This window comes from Cebidichthys violaceus, unplaced genomic scaffold (assembly GCF_023349555.1).
Source record: "Cebidichthys violaceus isolate CVI_PGR_0920_01 unplaced genomic scaffold, fCebVio1.0.p SCAF_15, whole genome shotgun sequence".
Lineage (NCBI taxonomy): Eukaryota > Metazoa > Chordata > Actinopteri > Perciformes > Stichaeidae > Cebidichthys > Cebidichthys violaceus.
In genome coordinates this window covers 7,108,027-7,126,732 of record NW_027176318.1, presented here as the reverse complement: position 1 = coordinate 7,126,732, position 18,706 = coordinate 7,108,027, and the positions used below count along the sequence as shown (strand labels likewise).

At 38.2% G+C, this 18,706-nt stretch overlaps 2 protein-coding genes across 3 annotated transcripts; both read left to right on the top strand.

Moving 5' to 3' along the window:
• Positions 1-3,278: 3,278 nt before the first annotated feature.
• On the top strand, positions 3,279-4,964 carry gpr141 (G protein-coupled receptor 141). The gene is made up of 2 exons (XM_068709737.1): positions 3,279-3,541; positions 3,939-4,964. The coding sequence occupies exon 2, from the start codon at positions 3,948-3,950 to the stop codon at positions 4,863-4,865; it is 918 nt and encodes a 305-aa protein (XP_068565838.1). The 5' UTR covers positions 3,279-3,541; positions 3,939-3,947; the 3' UTR covers positions 4,866-4,964.
• A 762-nt stretch (positions 4,965-5,726) lies between these two features.
• On the top strand, positions 5,727-18,468 carry hnf4g (hepatocyte nuclear factor 4, gamma). Of its 2 annotated transcripts, none has more exons than XM_068709736.1 (11): positions 5,727-5,886; positions 11,367-11,535; positions 11,673-11,767; positions 12,471-12,577; positions 12,699-12,848; positions 13,273-13,360; positions 14,262-14,414; positions 15,109-15,158; positions 15,385-15,571; positions 16,624-16,743; positions 17,246-18,468. In XM_068709736.1, exons 1-11 carry the CDS (start codon positions 5,856-5,858, stop codon positions 17,365-17,367), a joined length of 1,272 nt encoding a protein of 423 aa, XP_068565837.1. In that variant the 5' UTR covers positions 5,727-5,855; the 3' UTR covers positions 17,368-18,468. The 2 variants fall into 2 exon arrangements, with proteins under 2 accessions (XP_068565837.1, XP_068565836.1); XM_068709735.1 differs by lacking the exon at positions 5,727-5,886 and adding an exon at positions 9,669-9,925.
• The last annotated feature ends 238 nt before the right edge of the window (positions 18,469-18,706 follow it).

Below are 18,706 nucleotides of genomic sequence, written 5' to 3'. Positions count from 1 at the left end.
TGTTTCTGGAAATTCACTCAAAAATGACTTCTGGAAAATGTTTTTAATTTCTGTTTGGATATAAACAGATTGTTTGTTTCTTAATACTGTTTGTCAAACTGATTAAGTCGTACATAAACATGACATTTTTTTTTATGGAATACCATAGAGTGGCATTTCTTCATGGCATACTATATACTATGACATATTTGACGATACTATTACTTTTTATTCCATGTTATACTAAACATACAATATATTTATTAGATGGTAAATTATTATCATTTTTTGTGACAAACTTCATTATGATATATGTTAGATGTAATACATTATTATTGTTTTTTCAACATACTATGACATGGTTCAACCTACTTTGTTAGATTTTTTTTTTATTTTACATACTTACAGACTTTTTTCAGCAAACGTACTATGAATTTTTTGATGTACCATACAATTACATTTTTTCGCCGAAATATGTTGATGAACGCCCAAGTCTGACCAACCAGCCATCCACCGAACTGCCCCAGGGAGGAGAGACGAGATGGAAGCTAAGCTAACCCAGCTAGGACCTGAGGGTACTCCACTACCCATCCTACTGCTTGCTTTCTGATGCCCGGTCGCAGAAAGATAAGATGGATGAAGGCAGCGGGAGGTCGGTGACTGTTGAGTCCACGTCTTCACAGACACCTGGCTCCATCGTTCATCCCGGATCAAGGACAGGGCTCAGGCATCCGGTGGGACTTGGAGAGGTGGACTCTGTTTGCATCATGATGCTTGGTGCTCATACGCAGTCAAAGTTAATGTACAATGTTTTCCTCATGCTTCATTTTTTATGTGAAACGGTCACCCATATTATGTGTCAAAAGAATTGTTTTTGTTGCTCCTTATGCAAATTCCCAAAATGCACTACAGGAATGTACTACCGTTTTTGTTTTGTTTTGTTTGTCATGTGTTTTTTGTGTTAAAAATGGGCTACAACTGAATTCCGTTGTGCATCCCTGTCTAAACTATGACTTTTTATGTCTGTTTTCGATATACTGTATGATAACTTTATCACTTTTTTCGACATGCCACACTGATTTTATTCAACATACTATATTATAACTTTTTGATTTAATTTGTATACTGTCTGTTTAAAATCTAGTTTCCATACCTGGAGTTGAACCCTGGCCGACTGGGTGAAAACCAAGAATCCTTACTACTTACATATTTTTTTCAACGCACTATATTATGACTTACTATGACTTTGTAAAACTTTTTTCGACATACTATACTGTGACTTGCTATATTATAACTTTTTAATTACTTTCACGACATGTATACTTTTAATGTATACTTTTTTAACGGACTACTATGACATTTTTCTGTTTATTTTATTATATATTTTTTATGACTGTTCTCAACATACAATAAAAGGAGTTTTTAGAACTTTACTATTACTTTTTTACAACAAGTTATAACTTGCAACAGAACTGGCCCCAGCATTCCTCTTAATGCAGCTTCTATTCTCTATATACACTTTACCACATGGACATTGTATTATATGAAATAAAGATTGTCTTTATGACATTTTTTATTGCAAACTATACTAAGACATTTTTATGACATCCTGCATTCTAACTTTTTGAATGGCATTCTATACAAAACAAGCATATTGTGTCCATTACTCAAATCCATGTTATCTTTGGGACAATAGAAACTCTAATATGATTGTGACACACATCATTAACTTCAATGTTTTAAAGTTGAAGCACCTTCTGAGAGTCAGCTTTAGACTGGTAATATGAAATGTCTCTATTTGTAAGGACTATGTCAGTCTTTTTCCAAATTTCCAAAAGCTTTTAAGATCAATTCCTTGAAAAGTATGAATGCTTTCAGGTTGAGTCCACATTAATTTTGCATCTATTTACCCTCTGATCAAAAGAATATATGTAGTATTAACATGATTCAATTGAAATCTGTTTCTGTTCATCACTATGAAACAGATCTGAAGTATTCAAAGGGACAGTTCATCCCAAAATCTAAAATACAAATATTTCCTTACACCTGTAGTGCAATTTAGCAATACAGATTATTTTGGTTTGAGTTGCAGAGTTTTGGACATATCTGCCTCAGAGATGTCTGTCTATTCTCAGTTATAATGGGACTAGATGGCACTCAGTTTTGGCTCAAAGGGACAAAAAAAAAAAAAAAAGCATTTGAAAAACTCAACAGCAATGTTCCAGAAATTATGAACCGGTTATTCAAGATAATCCACAGACGTTGTAAGCAATTCCAACACTAATTCTTTCAGAGCTTTGAGTGCCATAATGTTCTCATCATATTTGAGAGAAGGCAAACTTCTCTATGGCAGATTTCTCCAAACTCACACCAAAACAATTTACATAGAGAAATAGCACTACAGGTAAGAGGAAAAATATGTATTTCTGATTTGGGGGTGAACTGTCTCTTTAAGTTGAAAGGTTTTAGAACGCAAATAGTTTTAATGGTGTAATAGTGCAAATGGTCGTAAGCATATGCTTAATCAATGGTACAATTATGAGGAGTTCCTTGGAAAATATTCTGCCCTGTAAGTCCCTAGCCCCAAAAAGTTTGAGAACCTATGCCATACTATGCTATGAAATGTTTATAGCATAATATACTATTATTTTTTTATGACATACTAGACAATGAAATTTGTATGGCATACTTTACTATTATTTTTTATGACATACTATATTATGACTTTTTATGTCATGCTATAAGACATACGTGTGCTTCCAATGAATACATACTAACTGAGATCCAAACAACTCACATAAAAAGAGACATATAAGTAAGACATATAAGCACATAAGTAAATTAACCTGGTTATAAAGGTTAAAAGCGGAACTACTGGTTTGGATTTCAAACGAAAATGCAGAAGAAGCAGTGGGCGTAAACAGTGCATCTACATCTGTGAAATCCGTGTTTCTATTTTTTCTTGGCAGGCTGACAAATTACAGCAAGTTTAAGTATTTGTCTCTAAACCACAGGCAGATTTTATTTAGTTTTTTTATTATGCTGTTTAGTAGCCATTCACTCTATGTACAGTTCCGCATCACATTCTAATGGTCTGTATTTAGGTGAATATTGCAGGCACTAAATAGCAGGCATAGATAGAGCGGTGACCAGAAGGAGGAAGCAGCCAGCTCTTTGGTTGTGAAAACACGTGTGTGCAATTACCTCCTGTTTCTGACAGAACACATAGTCACACACACACACACACACACACAATATGCAAAACCGGTGGTTTCTGACAACACAGTCCCACAGACAAAGTTCATTTTCATAACCTTAACTTCCACATTAGTTGGCACACACATACAAGCATATCCGCACATGCATTCAAGCAGAAACAAAGACACTCACACGCAGACGTACTTTCACAGACATCAAGCTTTTCCCATGCTCGCCGGCACATTGTGAAAATGTAACTATTGCTTGCTGGATATAAGTTGATTTAATGTGGAGGACATAAACATCCTTTTATGCCTAATTTTCACACTCAAGAGCACTCGGCAGTTTGTCTTGTAACCAAAAGGTACGTAAGTTCGGCTTTGTTTACTGTAATGTCCATGCATGATACAATTTCCATTGCAGTATTATTCTTTCGGTAATGATTAGCCTACAGTATATACTCTGATCAATATCTTTGTTTTTAAACCTCATAATATTTAAATCCTTTACTTTTAGTCCTGTTTCATGTTAAACTGATACTATGTTGTTACCACTTGTATGTAGGACTAAATGAATACTATGGTTTACATCCTGTTCTGGATTATGTGTTTAAATATGAGTAAAAAAGGTTAATATTAGTAAAGCATGTTATTACTAATTAAGTGTTAATTAATCATAAATAGAATCATAAATAAATTCAGACAACCAGTTTTTACTGACATGACTTTTCTCTTTTATTTATTTTTCGTTCTCTATTTAAGATTGATTCCATGATGACCCAAAGCACGCCATCCACCACCATAAACTTGACGATGACCACAAGCTCATCACCTAAAAATCCTGATGAGTACCACACAGTCCTCCTGGTCATTTACTCTGTGGTTCTGGTCATCGGGACCGTCAGCCTTTGCTTGATGATGCACATCATGAAGTCCAGCACGACATCCATCACTTCCATTGCTGTACTCAACCTCATCTTCACCCACTTCATCTTCCTTCTCACTGTGCCCTTCAGGATTTACTATTACGCGACTCATCACTGGAGCCTGGGCCACGAGTGGTGTAAAGCGGTCAGTGGCATGATTCACATCCACATGTACATGTCTTTCATCTTCTATGTGATCATCCTCATCACACGCCTAATGATGTTCTACCACAAAGTTGAGCGGGTGGCCTCCCTCCACAAGATTCATGCACTCGTTGTCAGCGCTGTGGTGTGGATGGTGGTGCTTGTCACGGTCCCTTGCATAATGCATTTTGCCTATGGAAAAAACGCTAAAGGTCAGAACTTGGACAACAGTACCACAACATCCTGCTTCAAGTTTGGCAACCACATAGAGTCTGCTGCCAAGGTGTTTAACTACATCATAAGCACAGTCATCATAGTGGTGGCCACAGTATTGACAGCCCTCCAAGCCAATGCCTTACGGGTTTTATACAGGAAGCACCGCCAGGGCTGCACCTCTCAGCAGGACTTTGGGGCTCAGCTGAAGAGTCTGTGCTTTGCTCTCATTATGGTTGTCTGCTTCATTCCCTACCATATGTTCCGGCTGTATTACTTAGAACACCTCGATCTGCAGAATATCAATGAGGTGTTTCTGAGTCTGACCACTTTTAACTGTTTGGACATGCTCACCTTCTTGGGGAGGAGAACCTGCAACATGTGCTTACCGGGAAAGGCTATTTGACAACTGTTGGTTGGATGTGTGTTTGGGGTTTCCTATGGGGTTTCCTATTTATTTTATTTTTTTACTTTGTTTTACTTTACTGTTCTTTGTTGCCATATTCATTATTAATATGTTTGTATTGCTTATGTGCATTTCAATAAAAGCAGTGTTTACCAGTTATTCAAAAGCACATACAAGCAATCATTAAAACAGATAAACTGGAATTAATTAAAAAAATATTATTTGACAGTTGAAAGTGCAATGAGAGAAACATAACTTGGAGAGGGGGAGAAGTATGACATGCAGTAAAGGTTGTGGTATGGCTACCATATTGTGAAAATATTGAAAGAATTATGAATGGAAACTGTGCTTTGCTTTTGACTCAAAATGAATGCTCTATTGCCATCTGCTGGTCATTGTATGTACTACACAGGCTTCAAGCTTGACATTTGTAATGCTAGATTACGCCAATGGTCTTTAATTTCCCTAATTTTCTATGCAAATAGTGACTTCATGTGAAAGGCATGTGAATGGAAAGGAAAAATAATTACATTACACCTTCTTTGCTAACACTTAACCCCTGTGTACATAGTTGGAGTGAAATAAATAAAATTGTTACTTTTTCTTCATTACTGTGTGAAACATTACCTCAAACCTCTTGGATCTCTTACCTTCCGCCCTTGGAGGTGGTGTTAGAGGCCCTGGTTGACATACACACATGCACACAAACACACACCCCTGATGATCCTTTCCTTTTGGTTTTTATGGCTTTGGGTTACTGTTTAACATCCCCACCCTACTTTGAGTTTGTTTAGTAAATCGATCTAATGACAGGGCTATGGTGGCGCCATCCAATGTGTCGCTCCATGAATTATAGGCCGCTCAGCTCTACAAACCTTCCTTTTTAATGTTGTCAAACAGCTAAACCATTTTCCTATTCTCAGTGTCACTTAGATTAATGTCGCACTGAGGAGCTGCGCACTACCAGAGTACAACAGTACACCCGGATAAATGCACATCCCAGGCAGACACAGAAACACAGGTAAGTCAAAGTCCTCCTGTTAAGTAAATTGTCATTAAAGTGCAAAAAATCAACATCGGCTGTGGCGTAGTATGAAGTATGCTGTTGCTTTTGTGGAGGAAGTGAAGCTTACGTTTAGCAGATTGTCAAGGAAGTTTGGTAACATGTTCTGATAAATCACGTGGTTTGTATTTAATGGTATTGGTTGTACTCCCTGTTCACACACACACGCTTCAATCACTTTTTTGTATCCTGTAACAAATTGCAGTATACATACAGTTTGAGGTTGTTTAAGTCTGCTAAATTTCTTTGTTGCGTTTTGTCCAGTGTATTTAACGAGAGTAGTATTGTCGCCTCTCTGTCAGCAGACAGCATTTTGTGTAAAATAAAAAAAAGATAAGATAGAATCACTTTGTCACGCATGCTGTGCTGTAAAGATCATGTGATAACCCGTTTCGCTACAAGGACGGCACCTGTAACAAGAGCAGTGTTAGAGAGCAAAAGGTTGCCACTGTAAGCAAGATGGTAATACAGTCACATTCTTTTTTTTCTCTTGTGATGCACTACCAATATGATACTTCCACTGAAAATACAAAAAATATAACTTGGTGTCTAATAAAATCAAACACATATATTTCTAAAATATTTTAAAAGATGTATTTCGGTAATTCACTGTTATTGAAAATTGAAATCCATTTGGCATCTAGTTGTTTGACAAAAGCATCAGCCAAAGCCTTGGATATGCACAAGGCAGACGCCATAACAGTAATGATATAATGCAATATCACTAAACCTACCTTTGTGAAGTTGCAATGGTGACATTTGTTTAGACTATGTCACAGAGTTGTGGATTGATTTTTGAGGCTGTGGTCATATTGATCTGCCTTCAATAGTGCAGCTGATTGCATTCACCCTGCGTATACTGTTTACAGGCTAAAGACACATGGGCTTTACTTCAGCTGGATAAATCGTTTGTCACAAAAAAAAATCCACTTTTGGTGGTGAATGTTATTGACCAAACTAGTCTTCAGACTTGTCACTAAGTAGTGATATTAACAGGAAGAACGAACGAGTGGGATGCTCTGCTTTGCACAAATCCAGTAACATAGCAGTGGCTTAAAAACTGAACAACATGGCAACAAATTAAAAGCAGATAACGTTTACTCGGTCAAAGTAAAAGCTGATCCTTCAGAGTTTTAAGAGTGAACAATTTTCCTCTGTACTGTGTATTTTTTAATATTGCCCTGGTATCAGGAAGTAGTGGTTTACTAGAGTCAGTTGGGTGGCTGATGATCATCTGTGACTATTAAAAGCTCTAATCTAAATAGAAGCGACAGTGTTATGGCCAGTTCACACAGAGATAGCCTCTTAGGTCTTGGTTTTATGGCTTCAAAGAGCTTTTGGTTGCTAGGCGGAGGATACAAGGTTTCTCAGGCGTCCTCCTTGGTTTTCAGCTGAAGAAGTCATAATAGTTTTTATAATTTTAAGTATTTATGAATGTGTAATATGTTTTTACCTTCATTTATATATAACATTTCCAAATCAGTAACCTGAAGATCCTACATAGATGTGGGTTGTTGAATCTACTGGAAGGCATATTTGCACCAAAGCTGAATAAGTTTTCAGTATATTAGTGTGGTGAGCAAAGTTAACGTTCCAAGTAACATTAGCTGTATTAAACAGCTGACTAGATACAGTGTTTGGGATATTGTATTTGATGCAAAGAAATCAAGAAGAGAGTATGTAGAAAAACAAAGATCGAAGGCATTCATTATCACACGATTAAAGACTTGAATTTCCAAGCTTGTTGTCTCTGCCCTTAACAGGGGCTAAACAGCTTTTAACCTGTTCACTAATAAGTAGAATTATGTTTCCCTTTTCAGTGGATTTTAAATGATAGGGTATCTGTCCTCAAAGCTTCAAAGCAGAGGTTTATACTTCTAATCCTAGTTTAATGCAGATACACTTCTATATATCGGATGTGATGATAAATTGAATCCAGCACACTCATGCTACAGTGCTCTCTGCCAGTCCTATTGTGTGTCAGGCGATTGTGAACGTGAGTGTAAAGAGTAAATTCTTCTTCCCTCTCCACAAACCTAATGAGTCAGGAAGCCTGACCTCACTGCCTGGTTAAAATGTAATCTCTCTCTCTCTCTCTCTCTCTCTCTCTCTCTCTCTCTCTCTCTCTCAAACCCTTTGTTTCAGCAGTGCATATTAACTAAGATGTCTGTTATTACCCTGTGACCAGATACAAATTGCTCTTTCTGATATACTGAGCCTACAGTGACAATATATAACCGCTATGCTTGCTCATATACTGGAGGTAGTTTGCTGACTCGCTGACTTATTACTGATGTAGAGCATCAAATCTCCTATAATACTGCCTCTTATCATTTACAGCTCTTTCCAACACAATGTCCCAAAGAGATTACCTGTAGGCCACACAATAAGATTTAGTGCAATGAAACTCCCAAAGTAAAATGGGTGGGTGGAGACATTTTAACTGGTTTATGGTAGTAAATTACAGTGTTTTTACAGCATTCCTGGCTGAAAGAGGAGGCTGCTAACTGACAACTGTTTCACCTGTATTGTTAATTTCCACTTTATATGTTCTCTGTTCAACATGCAATTCTCGGATTTGATCTGTTTTTACAATAAGATAGCTAAATGAAGTGTGAGAACTATACAGTTATGTAAATATGACATACTGCTCTTCAGGGAGTATTCAATACGACACAGTATGACACAGTAGATTAGTTCATAATTCTTAAAGATGAAGACCAAAGACTTTATAAGTGTATCATGCAGTCTAAAAATTCTCCTTCAGTACAAGTGTTCTCCCCGGGCGCCTGTCATGGGCAGCCCACTGCTCCCTGATACAGGGATGGGTCAAATGCAGAGACAAATTTCCCCCTTAATGGGATAAATATAGTATAACAAAAAAAATAAAATAAAAGTGTCGATATTTACTGATATGAAGTCATAAATAATGAGAGCAAAATTTGCAATAAATCTAATCTAAAATTAAAACCTCACACAAATGATTTCAAAATGAGCCACTGGGCAATTTAAATATTCCATTAACTAAAAATACAAGTAAAAACAGTAATGTTTCAAAAGGAGTTTGGTCAGTGAGGTTAATGTCACCAGAGATAAAAGGTCATATACTGTATTTGAGTTACATGACCAGTTAAATTGGAAATACTTAGCATACAGTTTTATGAACTTTAATGAATGAGGGTTGGATGTGTTGGTTGAAGAGTTAATGGAAGTTATCAATGTTTTCCACTTCACTTTGTGTCTTTATAGAATATATCTGCTGAGGTGGTGGTGCTATTACTCCACTATTGATTAGATTAGAATGCCTGGGAAGGGCACAGACACACACACACACACACACACACACACACACACACACACACACACACACACACACACACACACACACGCACACACCTACACACAAACACATACTCATTCATAAATGTACGTATGTGACTGCAAAAACAAATCCCCCCCGTCGTGCATGCAAATACACAAACACATACGTTTACCAACATGCACATAAAGTGCAAGCTGTCCTCTAAATGGTGAAAAAAATAAGGCAGAGGGGGAGAAGGAAAATATCTCCTTCACCTCTATCTATCCATCCCTGTGATAAGTGGAGAGAGAAGGACAGATAAGTAATGTGCAATAAAGTGAGAAGTCTTAGGCCACAGCTCCTCCCCTCTCCTTGCTCCTGCCCCAATCAGATGGGATTATAGATCTTTTATGTCAGGGATGTCCCTTGTCATGGCTGTAAGAATAAGATGAAGCAGAGGCCAGCAGGTAGAGAAAATGAGACATAGAGACTATAGAGTGAACTGAGAAGAGGAGAGAAGCAAAGAGAGGAAGAAGAAGTGTGAGGAAGACCAAGTTGAAACAGGAATGAAGTATCCTCCTGCTCCTCAGAGTAAATCTCTGTTAGATATGGAAGTAGCAAACTATTGTGAAGGCCTGGATCCCTCATACAGCACACTGGGCTTTGAGAATGCAGAGGTGCTCTGTGGAGGAGGAGGTAAGTGTGTGTAGCCACCCACACATGGACATACAAACATTAATTGAAGCACAACACATCTGATTTTTAGCATGCATGTATAGTTGGACATGCTCCTTACAGAATGGCAATGTAAAGATAGCACACTCCAGCGTTATAAGCACTGATATGTGAATACATAGCTGCTCACTCACACATTTCCCACAATGAAGTGGGGGCCTGCAAAATGTCTGATTATGGACAAAGAAATGAGACAAGCCTTGCACTGTGTATCAGATAAATCTGTAGCCTTGTTTAACGCGATGCATCTCGTACTGAGGGTTTGGGATGTGTCAGCTACCTCAGAACTGGGTGAAGAGGTAGACTAGAACTACTGTGTTAGTTTGTAGGTTGAGGACTTAAATGATAAAGTGAAGTGAGACCAGCAGAATGCAAATGTATTTCTATTTACATAAAAAGGAAGGGTTTTAACATAAGCTAAATGAAGGGGAAACGGGGGAAGTCATGACATTTTAACGTTGGCCAGTAGTGCATGTATACAGCTTGTCTGTTAACACTGATCGTGAGAAATTAATTCCACTTGCATGCTGCTCACATATGGGTATGTGAGTGGAAATCTGTGGGAGTGAAGGACAGAAAAGGGCTAGGTACAGGTTTTAAAAGTATGAAATAAGAATGTTAATAAAAGCGTTTAGGCCAAATTTCCAGCATGTGTCATAAAGATGTTTTATTGAAGAGCAAGCACGCATCTCAGTGATACACTGATGTCATCTCAGCACGCGAACAGAGAGTTAGTCGAACATTGACTCCTCTCGCCTTGACCCTGCCTGGTGTGGGACTGAGAGAGATGTGTGCGGGGAGATGTGATCGTGTCTGTGTGTTGATGCATCTCGAGTTTTTACCGTCACACGATATGATCGTGTTGTGTTCTATGCTTTGACTGAACGATAAATATGCAGACAATGATGATGATTATGGTTTTGATTATGGTGACGATGCTGCTGCTGCTGATGGTAATAATAACAACGACCATGATGATTATGACAATGCTTATGGTAATGAGAAGGTGACAGTCAAAATAAAGACATCGACAGGAATGTTTAAAAGGCCTGGCGATTGAACGCCCATTTATTCTTTTTCCTGATTTATGTTTAGTTTGATGTACAAATCAAACACCAAACAAATGTCTACGCAGTTATAGGAACCTCTGCAGTTACACTATGGAAACTACACTGAATACATTTACTAGAGTAGTAAGGTGCTTTCAATTTTACACATTGTCGCTTCGATTAGATGAAATAGTGCAGTGGATAGTCTGTGAACCCAGTATTAGACCATATTGAACTATGGTATTTCTAGATTTGTACAGCAATACTTTCATTCTGTTTGTATGTGTGTAATATACAGATGTATGAGCATGTGTCTGTGTATTTACCTGTGTGACGTTTTTTGTGTGTTTCAGACAGCATGCCAATAGAGCCGGGCATGTCAGTCGGTCCAGACGGGGTCAGCAGTAACTGTGCCATCTGTGGAGACAAAGCCACAGGAAAACACTATGGAGCCTCCAGCTGTGATGGCTGTAAAGGCTTCTTCAGACGCTCCATACGCAAGAGCCATGTCTACACCTGCAGGTACAGACTTTTAAACCATTGATAAATTACTTTTCAGCCCAGTCATCGTGTCATGGCATGTCACGTTGACTTACAGTACAGTTTGTCATGTCTTGCACCGTAAAGCTGCTTACATCATGTCCGCTTGTTGTATGCAGGTTCAGCAGACAATGCATTGTGGATAAAGATAAGAGAAACCAATGTCGTTTCTGCAGACTCAACAAATGCTTCAGGGCTGGCATGAAGAAAGAAGGTAGGGAAACCTCCCTCTCTGGACAAGTAGACTCCTAACTAAAAGTTTACACAAAGAGATACAGAACACAAAGCCTAAATTATACCTTGTTAGTTTTTGTATAAACACACACCTGATTTCCATGGTGTATTGTCTGTGGTATAAGAATATATTTGAGTTTATTTTCGTTTAGTTTAGTTACATTTGTTGTTGTTGTTTTTTTCCCACTGAGACAAAGTATAGACTTAAAACTAGTGACACTAAAGGAGAGGCTGTCTTCAGAGAATCTCAGAGCTGCTTCAAGATGGTGGAAATTGGCTCGGCCATAAAACAAGTGATTACTTAGTGTGTGTGTGTGTGTGTGTATTTATGAGGGGTATAACCTTGGCAAGGAGTTTTATGACACCTAATCATGTGTTATTCAAACATGTTGTTCTGGATTGCAACTGGTTAACGTTTGACTCCTGTGGCTGATGCCAGCCTGTGTGACTATTTTCCTGTCCCATAAGGGCTGATGTCATCGTTAACTCTTGAACTGAGTAATACCAATTTAAGATAAATCTTGCAAACACTAAACCAAGATAGAGACATATTCCAGTTTGAAAGTTATTTGTTTGTTTTTTACAATAAGGGAAGTACAGGAGGTGTTGTTTCTTCCCTGTTCCTTTTTATTGCTCTTTCTGTTTCACACAAACAGTAACTTTAGCTGTCTGCTACATTTCAGCCGTACAGAACGAGCGGGATCGGATCAGCTCCCGAAGAAGCATCCCTGACACCCAAGACATGCCACCCATTACTATTTTGGCCCAAGCTGAATCACTGTCCCAACAGGTGACAATTTCTTTTAAAGATATTTTTATCAGGCAGCACAGTATGTGCATGATTAAATTATGTGCACAAGGAAATCAAGGGACTGTGACCCAGGAAGCCATTGTTTTCCGTCTCCCTCCAGATCACTGCTCCACTGGCAATAGCAGACATATCGGAGCAGAAGTCAGCCACTGTCGGAGATACATGTGATTCTATGAGACAACAGTTATTGGTGTTGGTGGAATGGGCCAAGTACATTCCTGCATTTGGAGAACTGCCACTGGATGACCAGGTAACAGGGCTTTGATGCACGATGGATCAACTTGATTATGCTATTGCTCACAGGAATAAGTCACCCTTGTTGTAATCCCATGCCATGAATTTAAACCAAGACCTCTCAGACTTCAGTACTTTAGTTTAACATTCTGAAGTGCTGCTTTTTTATATTGGTCGTATTTAGCTTGTGTGAGTGGGCTTACCGCTCTAACAAATGGCTTATTCTGTTGAAGCACTTTCAGTTGGGATGAAAGAAAGGTTATCTTTAATCAACCACATGCACTGTTGGACAAAAGAACATTAAAAGCAATAATAATTAAGTAGAGTGTTCTAGATCTGACTCCTAAATATACTGCAGTAAAAGTGTGTTCCCTCTGTGACGTATGTGAGGACAAAAGGGGAGGCATTGTTACATTGTTTTTGTGTGTGTTTGTCTCCAGGTGAGTTTGCTCAGGGCTCATGCAGGTGAGCACCTTTTGCTTGGTGTCGCCAAAAGGTCAATGCCATTCAAGGACTTCCTGCTTTTAGGTACGAACACACCAGAAGAATGACATCTTATTTAAAAGTGGTGCAATCAGGTGGCTCAGCAATGTGAAGACTAATCAAATGGGTAACATTTTACAATAAAGGTTACCAAAATGGGAAGAGTTACTAAAGAACAAGCGAGGAACGAATCAGGAATGGCCTGATAATGAATGCATCGTTAATGAGTAGTTCTGGAGGACTATATGTAGAGTAGATCATGATGAACAGACACTGTTACAGTCGTAACGGCAAGACAGTCATGAAGTAATGAGGAAGTACTTAGCAACTACTCAGTATGATGTTGCTCAGTGGCTGATGAGGAACAACTCATGAAGAAATACTATTGAACTGATCAACCCACTGATTCATGAATGAAGTATTTCCCAGTCTGGTTTCAAACCCATTCTTATCTACTCTATAATCATAGTAATTCAGAAACTATTTATTAACAATTCATCAATTATCAGGTTGTTCCTCACTCCTGTCAGACTAACTACAAACATTTTTGGGAACTGTATTGCAAAGTGTCACAGATCAAATGTGTTTGCTGAGAATGATTAACTAAAGGTTTCTATTTCTTTGTGACTTCAAACGTGTATTTGTAAACGGCATTACTCATTACCTAGACGTGTACCAACATCATACTGTAGGCAGGTCTGTCAACTACATACACTCAAGCATTCAGACACACACATGGTGGCTTAGGACCCTTCCCATAACCTTGACTGAAACCCTTAAAAAGGCTTGACAAAAGTCAGATTTAACTTTTAACTTTTCTTTAACTTTTCTTTTTTCAACTAAACTTATTCCCTCGACCTTCTACACAAGCACACACCAGCACTCTACCCCATACACAACCACATACCTCAACCCTGGTACTAACCTGTGCTCACTGTGTCTGCAGGTAATGGCTGTGTGATCCACAGGAACAGTCCTGAACAAGAAATGTACAAGGTAGCCAACCGAGTGCTGGATGAGCTGGTCCAGTCTTTCCAAGATATTCAAATAGACGACAACGAGTATGCAGCGCTCAAGGCTATTGTCTTCTTTGACCCGGGTAATTAAAAAAAGGAACATGTAGTACTTTAAGCCATCAGAAGATATGTGAGGTACATTAATAACATATGCTAGGAACCAGTTGCTCTCCCTGGGATGAGTGGTTACTCTGTTTTCCCGAATCACCCTTGCTTCTCAATTCAGGAACAGCCTGTATGTGTAGTGTAAACGTTCATCTGTCTGTTACAGAAATATTAGAATTATATGTTTGGAAGTAGGCAACACAAAAAAAAAAAGATAGAACAAAAATAGAAAATAAAACATGAAAGCCATAAAATCAAGGAACAAGAAATGAAAAGGTGAAAAACAATGGCATGAATAGTAAAAGATTGAAAATAGCAAAGTAAATATTTTCAATGATAGATTGCTCAATACCCATTGCCATTTCTTACCAGTCTCTCTTTTTTTTTTTTTTACCAACCAATCCCTTCCATCTGGTTACATTTCCCCTCAAAGTTAGATCCCAATCCCTCTTCTTGGTTTAGTGTGACCACAACCCCTCCCCCACCTTGTGTTACCTGTCTCCCTTTATCTCCCCTTCACTAAATCCCCTCATTTTACCTTTATTCCCCAGTTTGACCATAATCATTCCATCAATTCCACTCATATCCTCAATTGCATTCCTGATCTTTCTGTTTTTTCCTCAACCTTCTGTCCTCCAACCCCCCCCCCCCCCCCCCCCTCCCAATCTGAAGATGCAAAGTCTTTGCGGGATCCATTGAAGATTAAGGCCATTCGTCTGCAGGTTGGACGAGCATTTGACTCTTGTAGTTTATTGTAGATCTTATTATCACAGTGGATTATACTTATAATTATACACACACACACACACATATATATATATATATATATATATATATATATATATATATATATATATATTACACATTCTTGAATAATATATCTATCAACTTACAAGGACAAGGGGAGGTTGCTTACGCTGATGGAGACTTGGCCTTGTGTTTGCACAGGTCCAGATGAGTCTGGAAGACTACATTAATGACCGTCAGTATGACTCCAGGGGTCGTTTTGGAGAGCTGTTACTCCTGTTGCCCACCCTGCAGAGCATCACCTGGCAGATGATCGAACAGCTTCAGTTCATTAAGCTCTGTGGGCTGGCCAAGATAGACAACCTGCTGCATGAGATGCTGCTGGGAGGTGAGACTGGGCCCATGTCTGTGCTTGTAAACCTTCACAAAGAAAAATAGGGTGACCTTCAGCAAGACCACCAAACGCTCCAGTGGAGCTTTTTCAGTGATAAATGTGTGGCACTGGACAAACATGAAGCAATGTAAAAAACAAAAGTATACAAACTCTGCAAAGTTTTCCCAGATATATATATATACAATGGGTAAAAAGTTAGGGATTTTGCAGAGAGTTGGTATATTTTTTATAATCCACATATACTGTATCTTAGGCAAAGCCAAAACAGACAACTTGCTATATGAGGTGCCTCTCGGTGACATCTGCAAACACAATGTGTATGTATAAGGAAGTCTGTAGTTAAAGGTAGAATGCATCAAACATATTCTAAACAGGGCCATGACAGACAACTCAAGCACAAGATGAGGCGTGGAATAAAGTACTAAGTCATCTCCAAAAATGTCTTTTTTCTCCATACATGCTAAAAACAACTCCAGAATATTGACACCCTAACACACTGTGCAAAGAAAGCGCTGTGTGTTTTTTATTTTTCAGCATCCAGTAGGAATGTAATACTTACATACTCACAATGCTGTTAAAATACATTGTTGAGATTATGTTATATTTAGTAATGTGAATGTGAAATTGATACAGTTTGAAACGAAAAAAAAACTAACCAAACAAAACAATTTAAAAATGAAGTTATTTAGGCCTGACTCGATTGCTACACAAAACATGCACATATGGCAAAACACTTTAAAGGCAAAGAAAAAAACTCAACTCACTCAATTGATTAAATTCTCCATAACAGAGATTTATCCTGGCTACCTATTGTTCTTTTTAGTCTGACGAGGGTTTATTTAGTGACATGCCACCATGTGCAAGAATAACTCTGTGTTTTGGAGCATTTCATTAAGTGCGTCAGCCCTTAAATATCACCTGATTAAAAAAACAAATGTATAGATGTGATGCAAAACGTCATCATCAATCGTATAGCTTGGTGACATCTCTAGCACCGTCTGTTGAAGTTGATGGTTGATTAATGGGTTGTTGTGTTATGTGTTCAGGCCTTTCGTCAGAGCCCACACATTTGCACCACTCAGCACACACCCAGCTGGCCCAGGACCCTTTGACTGGACACACACTGGTCATCAGCACCCTGCCTGTCGCTCACGCTACACTGATAGGTAAGTGCCAGATACTCGACCACCCTGAGACATGCAACACGGAGCACGGAACTGCATTCACCCAGACAAGCGCAAACCTTCTGACACACACACAAGAAATATCAAAGCGACACTGATGTATATTTATCTCTTCACATGAAATTTCACAAAAGTGTGTGCCAGATGTGTTTCCATTAACTTAGTTGAAACGAATAAATAGGGATCACAAATGTGAAAAAAATCCATACAAATGTAACAACTACAATAATTGATGAGTCTTGGCCCTATTGTATGATTTCATTTCAAAATAAAAACCTTTGGCAATATTACACCATCTAACGGCCACACAAGATTGATGGGAACTGTATCTATGAAGTAGCAGCTGTAGATGTAACATTTCCCAAAGGCAACAGTGGGTACATTTTACAGACTTGATATATACAAAATGGCTTTTATTCACACAAAAATATCTCAATTTGCAAAAATAAACAAAGTCTCTCTGTCCCTGCCTCTCTCTCTGCAGCCTCTCCAGACACTCCCATCCCATCACCCCCTCAGGGTCCTGCAACAGAGAAGTACAAACACTTTTCCCATCCTCTCTGTCCTCCAGCCAGCCCCTCGCCTTCCACACAGACAGATCTCTGACTTCTCCCTGCACTCTGTCAAAGAAGCGGACATGGGCCCAGTTCCCTTGTCCCCTATCCATCAACCCAGTCATAAGATTATGAAAGCAATCCCCGCTCAGGGTCTGTGGTTAGACTTTACCCTGCACTCCCTCTCCATGTGACTCCTGGTGGTGTCGCAACAATAAATAAGACGTAATTAACGCTGCTGTGTGCGGCACTTTTAAACGTCAACTTGTCACTTTTCACTACAACTAATGAAACACCAAATCAGGGTTTAACAAAACATGATGTGTATGTTTGTGGTCTCCTAGAACCAATATACTGTTTTTCAATGCAGTATCTAGATTTTACAACATTTTCATGTCAGTAAGGCACATGCTCATAGAAATGATGGCAGTGCAAAAGGTAAACTTAGTCTGATTAAAAGTTAATGCCATCTTAAACTCTGCATTGTTTGAAGTGTAGTTTGTATTGACTGATGTCTTGCTTGATTGGACATAGAAGTGCAGAAAATGCCCTCTGTCCTCATGCTTCTTTACTGTGATAATCCTGATAATGTGTAAATGTATGAAATACTGTCTAATCATAAATTGCAAAGGCAACAGAAATGCAAAAAGAAAATCGTGGCTTATCGTCAACAAATTACAGCTGGCCATCAAATATAAATTGAATGCTCAGTTTTGTTTATACATAATGCATCAGTGGGGCCTATTACACCTGTAAACTGGTCTTAGATCAGTTATTGTGTTCTAAAGAACTTCAGAGATGTTGTTGCTGATTGTAAAGACTTAGATGTTATACCTAAAAACACATTGTGGGGTATTACAGAGGAACAAACTATTTTAAAAGTTTGTGAAAAAAAAGTAGATTCAATATATTCTGAATATACATGTATGCAGCAGCTGAAATAATATAATATAACGGGGTACTATAGTTTTTGGTGAAGATTAACATGGCAGTGATAACAATAACTTTTATTTTACATAAAGACATCTCGTCAAATGCAAAAAGAAATGTGGATAAATTGTAATATTTTAACAATTTACTGTATATAGCCAAATGGATGATAGGAAATATCCGCATCATCAAAGTGTCTTTCTATATTAAATTTTTGGAATCAGCTGTGTATTTTTATTTTGGTTTGTGTACATTTCTTAATCTCTGCAGTATATTTATTAAAATGCAATGTTGAGTATTCATTTGAAATGATTTGATTGAATGTGTATTTTTTAGGAATGCATAACATACAGTGAGAGACTCACAAAAGTCACAGTATTGCATGACACGTTAGCACCCTCTTGCGGTCCAAAGAGGAAATTAAACGGGGTACCAAATTTTCTTTTTTTTTTTTTTTTATA

Excerpts from the sequence above, each read along its gene's own strand:
- hnf4g (XM_068709735.1), top strand. The coding sequence starts at position 9,796 with ATGAAGTATCCTCCTGCTCCTCAGAGTAAATCTCTGTTAGATATGGAA. Across the intron at positions 11,768-12,470 it reads GGCTGGCATGAAGAAAGAAG|CCGTACAGAACGAGCGGGAT; the intron begins GTAGGGAAACCT and ends GCTACATTTCAG. Across the intron at positions 12,578-12,698 it reads CTGAATCACTGTCCCAACAG|ATCACTGCTCCACTGGCAAT; the intron begins GTGACAATTTCT and ends GTCTCCCTCCAG.
- gpr141 (XM_068709737.1), top strand. The coding sequence starts at position 3,948 with ATGATGACCCAAAGCACGCCATCCACCACCATAAACTTGACGATGACC.